The 13,504-nt window shown below is 46.0% G+C and overlaps 1 protein-coding gene across 1 annotated transcript in view; it reads right to left on the bottom strand.

Annotated features, from left to right (window-relative positions):
- The window catches only part of LOC142488276 (cyclin-Y), a 63,817-nt gene that overhangs the window by 49,809 nt on the left and 504 nt on the right, over positions 1 to 13,504 (bottom strand). Inside the window, exons 2-4 of the mRNA XM_075588649.1 lie at positions 13,162 to 13,196; positions 5,482 to 5,582; positions 2,448 to 2,483 (exon numbers count right to left, since the gene is read on the bottom strand). Coding sequence (XP_075444764.1) covers positions 2,448 to 2,483; positions 5,482 to 5,582; positions 13,162 to 13,196 — 172 coding nt within the window. The remainder of the gene's footprint in view (positions 1 to 2,447; positions 2,484 to 5,481; positions 5,583 to 13,161; positions 13,197 to 13,504) is intronic.

The following is a 13,504-nucleotide window of genomic DNA, read 5'->3' as shown; positions in this document are numbered from 1 at the left end:
ACACGGATATACCAAAAAAGTACAGTAAACTTGGGAAGGATGTTGATCCAAGGAGTAATCTGATTGCCAACTCTTGGAGTCGGGAAGGAATTTATTTTTCCCCTTATGAGATATCATTGGATGATATGACACTGTTTTTTTTTGTTTGCCTTCCTCTGGATCAATGTTAGGATCAAGTATCTGTTGTCTAAATTTAGCATAGATTGTCCATCAAGTTCAATGTATTTTTTCAACTTCACCTATTATGTAACTTGGATGGGATCTGTTTAATTTTCTATTAATATCACAATTTGAGTTGCTACATACAATGCACATTTAAAGGACCCTCCTGACCGAATGACAAGTAGCATACCGAGTATGTTAAATGTAGGAGCAATAATGAAAGACAGAAATGCGGTGCACCAACACTTGAATGAAAGATGCTAAGAGGATGAACTCCAATAATAAAAAAAAAAAAGGTTAATTTTATTTGGTCATACAGTATACAAGGAGATACAGAAAGGAAAAACACCTACGCGTTTCGCACCATTGGACGCTTTATCAAGTGATATGTTGGAAAGCAACACCTTTTTAAGTGTTTTTCAATAATAATTTTAATGTTCATGTTTTCCTGGTAAGCAAATCCCTTTTGAGGTTTTTACAATCTTTGTAGAATCTCTTAACGGTAACACTGTTTGTCTATAACGTAATTGTGATGCCATCATTAGTCCCAGATACAAAAGAAGCTGGTAAATACATTCTGAAGAAAACAGTACAAATAAGTAACAATACCAATGTAGTGGGCAATCCCTCCTACAGCCAAAGTGAACCAACACCAGTGCCATGTTTAAGGAGTTATATCTCGGCAATTGATGCTTTTTTATACCCAAATTTGACACCTATAGGTATTTTTAAATACTTTAAGCTAGTTTGTAACATGGTGAGCAGAGACTACCTGTGTTAGGTGCTTGATTACCTCTAACTGCTTTGTGTGATGTCCTGGTGTGTTGAACAAGTGCTGGTACAGAGCAGTGTGGTGCAGGGGGGGGGAGGGGGGGAAGGGGTTCAAGCTTTTTGTTGGAATTTCAATATTTATCGTGGAATATAGAAAGAAAGGGGGGGGGGAAATGGTGGAAAACCAAAAAGGGAGGGAAAAAAAGAAAAGAAAAATATCAGTGGTTTTTACAAACCTCCACTCGGGGAGCCCTAGCCACACTAGATTGAAAGAATGACACTTGGACTAACAGACATGTACAGATGTACATACAGTACACAGAGGTACATAAAGTATTATTTGGTTCTGCCCTAGTAGGTTCTGATATCATTTAGCGGACGAACATGAGAGGTCTTCATAGAGGAAATTATGATATATATATATATAGTTTTCTAAGACCTCACAAGTCTCTTTTTCATGTGTAATGTAGCAGCACAGAGGTAAATGCTGAATTTGCGTAAGCATACAACCTAGCCTGGCTAGCCTAGCCTGAGAGTAGAAGGTTAAGACCCACAGATCTAAATCAATAGGATATAAACATTGGAAACGTTACTGTTGATGGATATGTATTTTTCTTTTATGTACAGAGTTCACAATAGAAGTGAATGATCATTTTCATGACATGTACCCCAGTCAGTGTAACACTAGGAAATAGCTACAAATTAAATTCTCAGAATTTGACTAACCTATATGACCTGCTCTAAAATAATTGTAATAAACTTTACTTCATTTACAAGGCCCAAGAAAGTGCAAACCTTAAATGTCAGTTTTATTTTTCTCTAATAAATGTGTAGTTCAGAATTAGACTTAAAAGCGAGCAATTGCCCCCCCCCCCTTACCCTTTTTTTCCTTTTTGTTAACAAGGAGGGTTTGGGGACCCCGGGGACCCCCCCACCCCCCAGAGCTGAATCACACTTTTACTTCAGCTCTGGGTACCCCATGGTTCCCGCATAACTTACCAGTGAAGTTACCGGGTTTAAATCTCCTTTCAGGGGAAACAAAATGGCTGCCAAATCTCATGCCAATAGAAAGCGAAAACATAAAATTGGTTCTGTCTTCCTATTGGACGGCCATTTAAATCCCTTTAAAAAAAAAAAACAGTAATGCCAGCAAGTTCATCAGTATCTTGGCAATCAGTGGTCCCTGGAGCTGATAATAATACGTTTCAGCTCTAGAGAACCCTCTAGTTTCAATCCTGGAAACAAATACAAGTTCGTTAGGGGACATTGCTGCTTTAAAATAAACTAACTTTTTAAGAAATGCTGTATTCTGACATGTGTTGAACAGGTTTGATGGACAATGCATTACAATGATGAGTGCCATCACTTTATATATACACCGGCATGTTGCTTAATGCAACTGGGCCTTAGAATATATCTTCTGAATATGAAACAACATTGCTTGGTGAAGTCGCTGTATTTTGCATTGGATTTCACCATTTTAACCGTTTGCATTTATGTATGAACAACCTTACCTGTTTTTGATGTGATAATATATTCCAAGTGCTACGCTGTAAAACAAAAAATAGAAGTTAACGTCTTTATACAGTACAGTGTCTGTATTATACGTAAAAAAAACAACAAGATTTATGATAATGTACGTGGACACAAAACACATTGCTGATCATATTGATCTATGGTTTATGGAATAAAATATAAACTGGTATAAAATGTTAATATATATTTACATGAGATTTTAGCAGCTTTATTGTAACATACCCTATTCTACGTAGAAAAAAAATGTATGTGCATGCAAACAGATATTATGGTTATTTCTATACTAGAGAGATACACATAGGTCTTCTGAGAAATTTGGAACCAAACTTAAGCTTTCTTTAAGCACTTCTTGTGAGATCACCATATTTATAACTACAGTACCATAGTCTGACTACTGTACCTGACCTCTTCCATTCTGCATCTGTTTGGGTCCAAACTACTATATCTGTGGTTGAGCCATTACACTTTGCAGCTACCATGACTAGTTTCTTATACAGAAATGGAAGAGGTTCTGCCTTGGAGACTGGCAGATCTGTAATAGGTATTTGAAAGCGTGCTGTCTTATAAGACAGCGTGCTGTCAAGGCTGTCTTATGCACCAATCTTGCCTGTGTGAAGATAGTTTGTGTTTTTTCTTACTTTACTACATTTTAAAGTAGGACAGTGTGGGCACATGAGGGGAGAGAAGAAGTTAGCTCTTTATAAAGAGGATGCAGTGATATATTTACGTAAATTAGATTCTGCAAACCACCTCTTTTTACAAACATTTATTTATTAAGTGGGTCATAACTTACAAACTGCCTGAATATTGCACCCATTGTCGATATGTTTTGTTCCTATATTGTTTTCGTTTTAATTCTCTATGTGGAAAAATATATATTTTTTTAAAAATGTGTACACAAGACAAACACACACACACACACACACACACACACACACACACACACACACACACACACGTCAGCCCCAGAATCAGGGATATCCTGAAAACCTGACATGTTGATGGCCCTTGAAGACAAGAATTGCCCACCCCTAGACTATACACTAGAGACTTTGCACAGGAAGCAGCAACTGTGAATTCAATAAGGAAATAATGGTGTGTGTGTGTTTCACTAGAGACACATTGTCCTGTGATTGTGCAAAGATGGCCTTAACAGCAGACTTTAGTTCCAGGATACAACTTATTGTTTATATTTGGGTAGGGTCATTTTATTGGTTTCCTTTGTATCAACAAAATACATAGAAAGGCAGAGCCTATAAACACACACTCTGCAACGGTCAACCTCATATTGACCATACAGTACTAATAAAATATTATCAGAACAACAGATCTTCACATCAAAGCTAACATTATGTAAACACGTTTACAAATAGAAATATATTACGCAAATGTATTTATTTTATTTTTTTAACAATTTCGGTTCTGTCCAACTTGAAACTATAATATAATATTTGAGGTCACTTAAAATGCTGGAGGCAATATAAGTAGCTGGTACGTGGTCTTAAATCTTCATTCGGAGTATGGAGCCAGTACCTCAAGGCTACTCCTTTGCCCTAAGCTCTACGCCATTGCTCTGTATTCATGCCTAACATCTGCACGGTGAAGTCACATTGTTTAAAGAAGTGGCTTAGAAACTACCGGTAATCTAAGTTACCTTGGAATGTAACTATCGGAGTAAAGAGTCTGAAAGGTTCTGTAGCATAAGAAATCCCGGGTACATCAAGTAGCGCCTCATACATACAAGACGCCCTTTAATTAATACCACTGGAGAAATTAGATGAAGAAGGCAGACAAAAATGCAAGTGCACAGCGCACAAGGAAGGGCTGGAGTGCTAAGCAATAGTGGATAAAAATCAATTTATTTGGCACATACCGTAACCAACAATACAATGGGGGGTAAAGGCTCAAAAGCACTCCTGCCCTTCCTTGTGCACTGTGCACCTGCAGAAACACACCCGCAGAGAGGGATCAACTCATTATTTGGTGTCAATCATCTATCTTGCTTTTGCACTATTCTTCTTAAATGCTGTGATTCTATACATATTGCTCTAAGGTTTGACTTCTGGTAGCAGGGCTCATGACATCAGAGACCGGTTTACCTTGCTGGTGAATGGTCTCTGGCCCTATCGACAGTACATACCAGGTAGTGAGTGATATTAGATCTCCTAGAACACCGGTGTGTCCAATACATTCGCCACATGTGGCGAATAGGCCAATCTATTGTGGCGAATGGGGGCACAAGTGGAGAGAGCCAGGACATCTGCCCGGCGGCTGCGGGGACGAGAAAGGGGACTAAGTTCACTGGCGGCTATGGGAGGGGGCTCAACTTTACGGCGGCCTCGGGGGAGGGCTTGACTGCCCTCTATTGCGAGAGTGGCACCTAGTGACAGCACCATCCCCAAGCACTGGAAGTTGGTCCCGCTTCCTCATTCGCCCATGTGATTGGAAGCCTCCCTCCACGTAAGGTATAGGGGGGTCATGTGTATTTGGGGGGAGGGGGTTTATTGTGTGTATTTGGGTTGTGGGGTGGATTGTGTATTTAGGGTGTGAGGGGGTTATGTGTATTTGGGGAAGTGGAGAGAGGTGGACGTGTGGGGGAGAGATGAGGGAGAGGAGGAGGGAGCGGGGGAGTGCGAGAGGGAGAGTGGTATAAGAGAGAGAGGGGGCGCAACACGGTGGCGGTCGGGACTTGCAAGCGCAATGCTATTGTGACCGACAAGAATGGGACGAATATGGAATAACGACAACCACAAATGTGACTAGCATTGAATTCCTATTGGACACCGCTGTACTAGAACATTGAACTACATACTCCCAAATGCAATGATAGATCAGCTGAACATTAATGAAAGGAGGACCTCATGCATACAATCTGAGAGCAGCGATTTCTGATGCAAGTCTTACATCACCACAATGGCTTTAACAACGCACTGATACTGGATGCGAGACTCTTTTTTTTTTACCGTAGAAATGATCTTATGAAAAGTACAAACAGACTGTGACTGCACCCACCATTTAATTGTGTACTTGAGGTTTGGTTGGCTGACTGTGCTGTCATCTAGGAAAATCGTAGAACAGGAGCTATACTTGCGTCTTAGCTGTCCGGGGGGTTGCTAAAAGAAACATGTAAAAGAGACAGGGAAATGAACGCAAGCGAAAAATACACACAAGCACACACGTACAACAGGGAAAAACGCTGTATTCTAAATTTTTCACAGCATAACACTCACTGAGGTTTTCAGTCCCATAAATATACAATAGACAGGGAACGTATCATTTGATGTTTCTGGATGTAAAATTTTTTTTTTTTTTTTTTTTAAATATATATAGAGAAAATGTATTTCCTGAAAGAGTCCATTAAAGTCTGTGTGTAAGATGTGTCAATGCAAAGAAAAGTGAATGCAGACACAATGATCCACCTTTTGCTCTTGGTTAAGTCCTATGTAAGGGGCTCACTCGTCAAGCTTCTTACATCTGACCCAAATTGCTAACCCTCACCATTTCTTGGTGCATATAAGGCTGAGGCCATAGAGAGTTCAGCCGAACCGACGCTGAGGCTCGCCTGCTGAAATCTGCGCGATTTCATGCCCATGCAGGCGAGCCAGCGGGCACGATCGGAGGCGGGGGGAGACTGAGAGAGGCGGGGCAGTGACGTCGCTGGGCCAATCGCCCGCGACTCTCCGACGTCGACGTTGACGCAGCTCCGCGCTGATTGGATGTTTTCAGCCGACAGCGCGCTGAAAAACAGCTTGGCTGTCGGCTGAAACCTCCAGCGCCTCAGCACGCCTGCGGACGCTCGCGTGAGCCCCCTCTCAAGGCATCCTCATTGAGGATGCAGGGGCTCAGCGCGGAGCGTCCGCACGGCTCAGCGCGGCCTGTCCTTCTATGGACTCGGCCTAAGAGGGAACACTGAACAAGATACACTAGGTGCAGTATTTACACCTCCTACTAATGCTCCCCAAATCACAAGATGGCGCACATTGATAAATTGATGCATTGTAGAGTAGCAAAATGCATCATGTTAAATCTCCCTTACAAGACCATTACATTGTTTATTTTTGTTCATATTTATGTAAATGCTTACTATTTGTCTGCAAGCTCCTGCAACAAATTTTTAAAAAATCTCACAAAAGATTGATCTTTTTTAATTCAAACTTTAGTATACAAGTATACAGTATATAATGATCACAAACAGGAAAGTGTTGCAAAGATTTTGCACTTTTTGGGAGGTGGGTTAAAACCTGCTATAGAAATCAAAGGATGTTTTAAAAAAACTCATTAAAAATGGCATTAAGAGTTGAATAAAAAAAATAATAAATGCAGTAAGCGTTACAAAACTGATTTATAAAAATAAAAAAAACACACAAAACCCTGTATAAGATTCCATGTTTTGCTGCTTTAAACATACAACAGTTGAACTCGTACAGGAGAAAGTGTATTCTAACAGGCAAACCTGTTCGTCATTTACATCGTAATGAAATGAGAGAATCACAAAAGTGCATATGCCAGCTCAAGATCTCCTTGTATGGATTACAGAAGGTTGAAATAAGTACCACAACGCTAAGGCTTGGCCCTGCTGGCTATTGCAGCGCCCAAGAGCCGCCCCTCAGTGGGGCCGGGCCCGCTGCAAGGGGGGGCCGCCACGCTGTGCGGTCAGTATTTTCAGCAGACTGGAAAATTGAGATCAGAATTAGCGATGGAGCGCTAGGCCACGCCCCCGGCGGTTCAGCCAATGAGGGCGAACCTGCTGGGTGACGTCATGGCCTCGCCCCCGTCACTCCCCTCTGTCTTTTTCCCTGCAGCTCACTGCAGACCAGGGAACTCTGCTGCACGCACTGCCAGCCCGGCAGGCGCGTGTGCAGCGCAGACAGCGGGGCCGTAACCTTAAGTCACATTGCAGACGCCCATGGAGTTTGTTTTATGATAATCGCAATTCTTTGTGCGCGTGTAATCTGGCCTGATGTACGTGAACAGGCTTTCAGCAAAGCAATACACTTTTAGCACAACCAGCAGAGGTTAATGACAGAACTCATGGTCATTTATCTTGGTGTATTCTGCAAGGGTCGGTATGACCTCTGTATTTGACCTTCATTTACGCTAAGTGCCAACCACTTACTATCTCTCTACAGTGGCAAAAAAGCTGTATCCATTGATTATGATCACTCAAGACATACGGTACGGTGCATCAGACAAAAAAAACAGTATATTTCTCATTTTCTCTGCCTGGTATCATACAAGTGAGACCTTTAGGAGGTTCTCGGACTAGAAATGACTAATATGTCTGTAGGTGAAACACCTCATTTAGGATGTGGAAATATCCTACAAGGCGATTTCTTTTTTTTTTTTAATGAACTCAGTATATATCATTTGAACTGATGGAAGTTGCTACACTGAATCCTGAATAAAAATGTATTAATTCACCAATTCCTCATTAAGTGTAAATAATGAATACAATCAGAACGTATATATTCTGAAAAGTATAAAGTGACGTGTAAGATTTCACATTTCATGCATCTATCAACTGCTTAATAGCTACGTTTCCTTTACTACACTCTAGTGGGTTTAACAATCTTTATTTGTGGATATTAATCGTTCGGAACATTGCTGTATTCACTAAAGCGATACAATCCTGTGAAGACATGGTTTTTTTATGTCCGGAATGGGTCATCTAAATTTGTTATCGACCAACATAAATACGCATGCTGGACCTTTCAAAAAGAAAACAAACAAAGGAAAGGGGACGCATCATCATTTTGCAACAATATTCTGACAAATCATACCAAGAGGTGCTCTCTTGCAATCATCTTAGAGCTGGCCTAGCCCGTATGGGTGGCAACAGCAATTGACCGGGGGTGCGTGCGCCCCCCCCCCCCCCCATATGGTCTGGTGGTCGTGAGCGCGATCGGGGAGTCGGTTGGGGCGGGTGGGTTTCAAATTAGAGCCAAGGAACAAGCAACTGTCACTTGTTCCTTGGCGTTGGAGCAGTTTAGACCTCTCCTCCTCCTCTCCTCAATTTAGTAGGTTTAATTATTATTGGTCGGCGCAGTGGGCTCCCCCCCCCGGGGTGAGGGACCTTCCTCCCCCCCCCGTGGTGCGGGACCCTCCACCCCCCCCTCCGGGTGTTTTTTTACTGGCTTTACTGGGGCGGCGGTTGCTCGGGGAGGGGGGGAGGGGGGGGCGGGGGGATGAGGTAGGTAGGGCCCAATAATGCCGGGTGTTTCCCCCCTTTCATATTGGCCGCGCTGTTTGGGTTAGCAACAGCGGCGGGGGGAGGAGGTGGGATATGAGGAGAGGGACTCCTACCTGGGCTTGTGCGTGGAGGAAGGCGCACGGCTCGGAGGCGGAGGTTTTCCTGGGTGGTGCCGCCTTCCGAGGGTGGTCCGGGGGGGCTGGCGGCGATGAGCCCCTGTCCTTGTCCTCCGCGTAATGGCCGCTTGGGTGGCCGGGGGGGAAGAGGGGCTCTCCCACCCCACACTTAGCCGTGCGGTTGGGCTAGCGGTGTGTGGGGAGGTGGGGCAAGGGAAGGAGTGTGATTTCCCCTGCTTGGGTTTGGGCGGAGGCGGGGCATGGGTCTCATGCTTGGTTCCGCCTCCTGAGGATGATCGGGGGGGGGGTGTCGGGAGGGCTGGGGGCTAGCCTGTTCTTACGGCTGGGGGGGCCAGTTGGTGGTTTGGCTGGCATGGGGGGGCTATTGGCCCCCCTCCTCCCCCCCTCCTGGGGAGCTATTGCCCCCCCCCTTTTTTCTTTTCCACCCCCTCTACACAGTGTGATGTGGTCAGGTGGGGCTGTTAGTTGGCCATGAAAAAAAAAAAAATCAGCAACGCTTGGTTGGCTGTTAGGGCTCCAAGGGGATGGAGGTTGGGGGTGTTAGGGTGCTCAGCATACAAGCATTAATGCGGGATTTTTGTGTTATTACAGCCTAAGAGCGGTTCTAAGACTAATTCAAGTGAACTGGTTTTCGTGGAAAGATCGGCCAGGCAAGAGTTCAAGAGTAGTTTGCTGGCAGGATTTAGGTGGTCAAAGTAAACCAGTGTTTGACAAGCCATTGGCTAAGATACAGCGCTACTAGCGATGTCCTTTCAGGTCAGCACCATGCAGCTTTTGGCGGAGGCGCACAACCATGAGGAAGGATGGTTTCAGAAGCAGATGTGTGCACTAGTGCTGAAAGCTGGGAGTGACCAAGGAGTTTTGGGCAGTCGTGAAAACACGAGAGGACAGGGCGGTTCCCATGCTACCTGCGCTGAGGCGTGGCCATCATCAAGTGATAAAGGGGGTCCTAGTAACGGAGCACGAGAAGCGTTGGTGGTGCAGAAGGGTATGTTATGGTGGAGTTTTGGAAATCACAGCCTATTTGGTTATAGGCTGGGGGATTTTTGGGATGAGCCTGGAGGGAGGCGAGCAGTAGGCGGCTAAGGGTTCCCCTCTCCCCCCCCCCCCCCAAAAAATAAATAAATAAAGGGGGGGGGGTTGGGAGGGGGCCGACATGCTCACCATCGCCGGTTACTGGTGATAGGCAGGCTAGCAAAGGATGGTTGGTCAGTGTATTAAAAAAAAAAAAAAAGGTTGGGGGGTTTGGTCCCAGCCTAGAAGGTGAATGTAAGGTTGAGCACGCGGCCTGGGTCCCGCTGCATCCGGTGGCGTGCGCGGCCGCGTGCGCGTCACTCACCAGACATATGTTCCTTCCGAGCTGGCCCCAGTCCCCCCTCTCTGCAAGGCTCGCTGCGCACTGTGACGCGTCAGCCAGCAGGGGATACACGAGGATCGTGATCCCAAGCAGCGACGCGTCACGTGGTGCGGCAGGGAGCCAATGAGATGGGGAGGAGGGGAGCTGTCTCGAGCTACGGGAGTTTGTGTCCTCTGTGCAGCATGGCTACATTCCTCCCCCTCCTCGCCTCACCTCCCTCCGGTGCCCGTTTCAGGCTGCGCGAGCTGGGGAGGTTGCGGCCAGCTCCGGCTGCTGAGCTCGTCTCCCGGGGAGGAGAGGCAGCAGCAGCATATTGGGTGGGGGCAGGGTTGCCACCTTCGACTGACGGTCAACCCGGAGATTTTTTTTTTTAAATGACACTGTGTTGCCATGACAACGGGATGCTATGTAACGTCACGCGGCGTCAAGTCGCCATGACAACGTGGCACCGCATGACGTCGTGACATCATGTGGCGTCTCATTGTCATGGCAACGAGCATCACGTGATGCTGTTACGTCACGTGACGTTCCCGTTGGCATGGCAACGCAGCGCCATTTGACCCCGCTCAGCCATATTGAGAGTAGTTGCAGGGGGAGATGGCGGGAGACTGCTATTGCTGGCACTATTGCTGCGTTAATGGTATATGGAATTATACCTTACATCATTTCTATTATTTATAACTAACGCTGATGACAATTGTTGCAAACAGAGTCGTCACTGATCAATATTAATTTATTACAGTGTTTACCTCAGTTAACTTTACTTGAGTTAATTTAACAAAGACAAGGTTACCTCATTGCTATCAAAAGGGAGGAACTGAAGCAGCTTTACTGTAAAGAGAGAGAGAGGGAGAAGAGAGAGAGAGAGAGGGGGGGAGGAGAAGAGAGAGAGGGGGGAGGAGAAGAGAGAGAGAGGGGGAGAAGAGAGAGAGAGAGGGGGGAGGAGAAGAGAGAGAGAGAGAGGGGGGGGAAGGAGAAGAGAGAGGGAGGAGAAGAGAGAGAGAGAGAGGGGGAGAAGAGAGAGAGGGGAGAAGAGAGAGAGAGGGGGGAAGAGAGAGAGGGGGGGGGAAGAGAGAGAGGGGGGGGAAGAGAGAGAGGGGGGGAGAGAGAGAGGGGGGGGAGAGAGAGAGGGGGGGAGGAGAAGAGAGAGAGAGAGGGGGGAGGAGAAGAGAGAGAGAGAGAGAGGGGGAGGAGAAGAGAGAGAGAGGGAGGAGAAGAGAGAGAGGGGGAGAAGAGAGAGAGGGGGGGAGGAGGAGAGAGAGAGGGGGAGGAGAAGAGAGAGAGAGGGGGAGGAGAAGAGAGAGAGAGGGGGGAGGAGAAGAGAGAGAGAGGGGGGGAGGAGAAGAGAGAGGGGGAGAGGAGAAGAGAGAGGGGGGAGGAGAAGAGAGAGAGGGGGGAGGAGAAGAGAGAGGGGGGAGGAGAAGAGAGAGGGAGGAGGAGAAGAGAGAGAGAGGGGGAGGAGAAGAGAGAGGGGGGAGGAGAAGAGAGAGGGGGGAGGAGAAGAGAGAGGGGGGAGGAGAAGAGAGAGAGGGGGGAGGAGAAGAGAGAGGGTGGAGGAGAAGAGAGAGAGGGGGAGGAGAAGAGAGAGAGGGGGAGGAGAAGAGAGAGGGGGGAGAAGAAGAGAGAGAGAGAGAGGGGGGAGAAGAAGAGAGAGAGGGGGGAGAAGAGAGAGAGAGGGAGAAGAGAGAGAGGGGGGAGGAGAAGAGAGAGAAGGGGGAGGAGAAGAGAGAGAGGGGGGAGGAGAAGAGAGAGGGGGGAGGAGAAGAGAGAGGGGGAGGAGAAGAGAGAGGGGGAGGAGAAGAGAGAGGGGGGAGGGGAAGAGAGAGGGGGGAGATAAGATACATGGGGGTGGTGTGTGTTCTCTAGCAGGGTTTCTAAGAATGTTACTGTGTTGCTTATGTGCCAATCGATCTTGTCTAATAAAAACTACAACTCCCATGATCCCCTACCTGTGAGCATGTGCAGTAGATCATAGGGCTGTGACCCGGATGTAGTAGGCAGTGAAGTGCACACAGATAGTCCCGTGAGAAATGCAGAGTATCTGTGAGTGATGCAGCAATGCGAACTCACTTACTGTGCTGCCCTGTCTGCAACAACCCGCCCACCCGGAGATTTCAGGGACAAACCCGGAGCCCGGAGAAGGGGGTGCCAAACCCGGAGTCTCCGGGTGAAACCCGGAGAGGTGGCAACCCCGGGTGGGGGGGGGAGAAGCAACAAGGCAGATGGGTTTTCCATGTGTGTGCCTGTGTGTAATGGTCCCGCCCCCCACGTCATAACACCCCGCCCACCCAACCCGTTTCGGTCACGCCCCCCCCCCGCTCCAGCTCCCTCTCCCTACAGAACGCATATCGCGGTCAAGTGCCTCTCCACGCGCCGCCTGTCTGCAGTGCGGGCGCGTGGTCTGAGGCAGCAGGGCCTTAGCCTAACGGGAAAGAGCAGGAGTGTTAGGGGAAAGAGCAGGAGTGTTAGGAGACGCTAGTTTGAGTTCCAGAGTGATTTTATTTTCTACTGCTATAAGCACCAGAAAAGAGTAAACTCTTTCATGCAAGGAATCAGTGTCTGCAAATCCTACATAGTCATTCTGAAAATAATGTATTTTGCCTTCTGCAAGAGCTTTTTGCCACAGTGGAAAAAAAGAAGCAGAAAGTCGCAGCAGATTATGGGAATTTGAGAAATCTCAAACTATAAATAGCCAGTGCTGCAGCAAGTGATTATTGAAGTCATAATTTCCATTCACTACATGTTCTTCAAGTGGCCTACGTAAACATAGTAGGTGATTGCTGCTTTAAGCAACACCAGATAAGCAAATTGGCCAGATAAAGTTGTCAGCAGAGGCTACAAGAAGATTATGGAATTAAGCAATAGGTACTGCGCATACATTTTCCTAGGCATGTTTTTTTTTAGTTTGCGAATGTCATCTTAAAATGACTATGAAAAATTAAACAGCTGACATATAGTGGTAATTACAGTGCATGTTATCAATAGACAAAAGCAACGTTTTCACTCACATGATTTATATAGAGGCTCTTTCGCTTTTCTCGCACTGTGGAAACACAATAGATAAATTAACTGGATGGATATTCCGTTCCGTGTCCAGGTAAACGTTCTCTGATCGAAATAAAGGTACATTTGTTAAACCCGATTTCCCTCGTGAGTTTCCGTGATAAGAAATTACAAATGCAGGATATAAATTGCAGTATTTAGACATTCATTTCAGTAAAATCACAAGCATTTTCTTGATATAGAAACATTTGACAGAAACAGATGCTGTGCTTCCTCTGTGGCCAAGGTAAAAAAAAATTGCTATATTTGCACAACAAACTAATTTATGTTGACTGAAAACTCACTTTA

Source organism: Ascaphus truei, chromosome 2 (genome assembly GCF_040206685.1).
Source record: "Ascaphus truei isolate aAscTru1 chromosome 2, aAscTru1.hap1, whole genome shotgun sequence".
NCBI lineage: Eukaryota > Metazoa > Chordata > Amphibia > Anura > Ascaphidae > Ascaphus > Ascaphus truei.
Note: the sequence above shows the minus strand (reverse complement) of the source record. Positions and strands in the feature narration are given on the sequence as shown.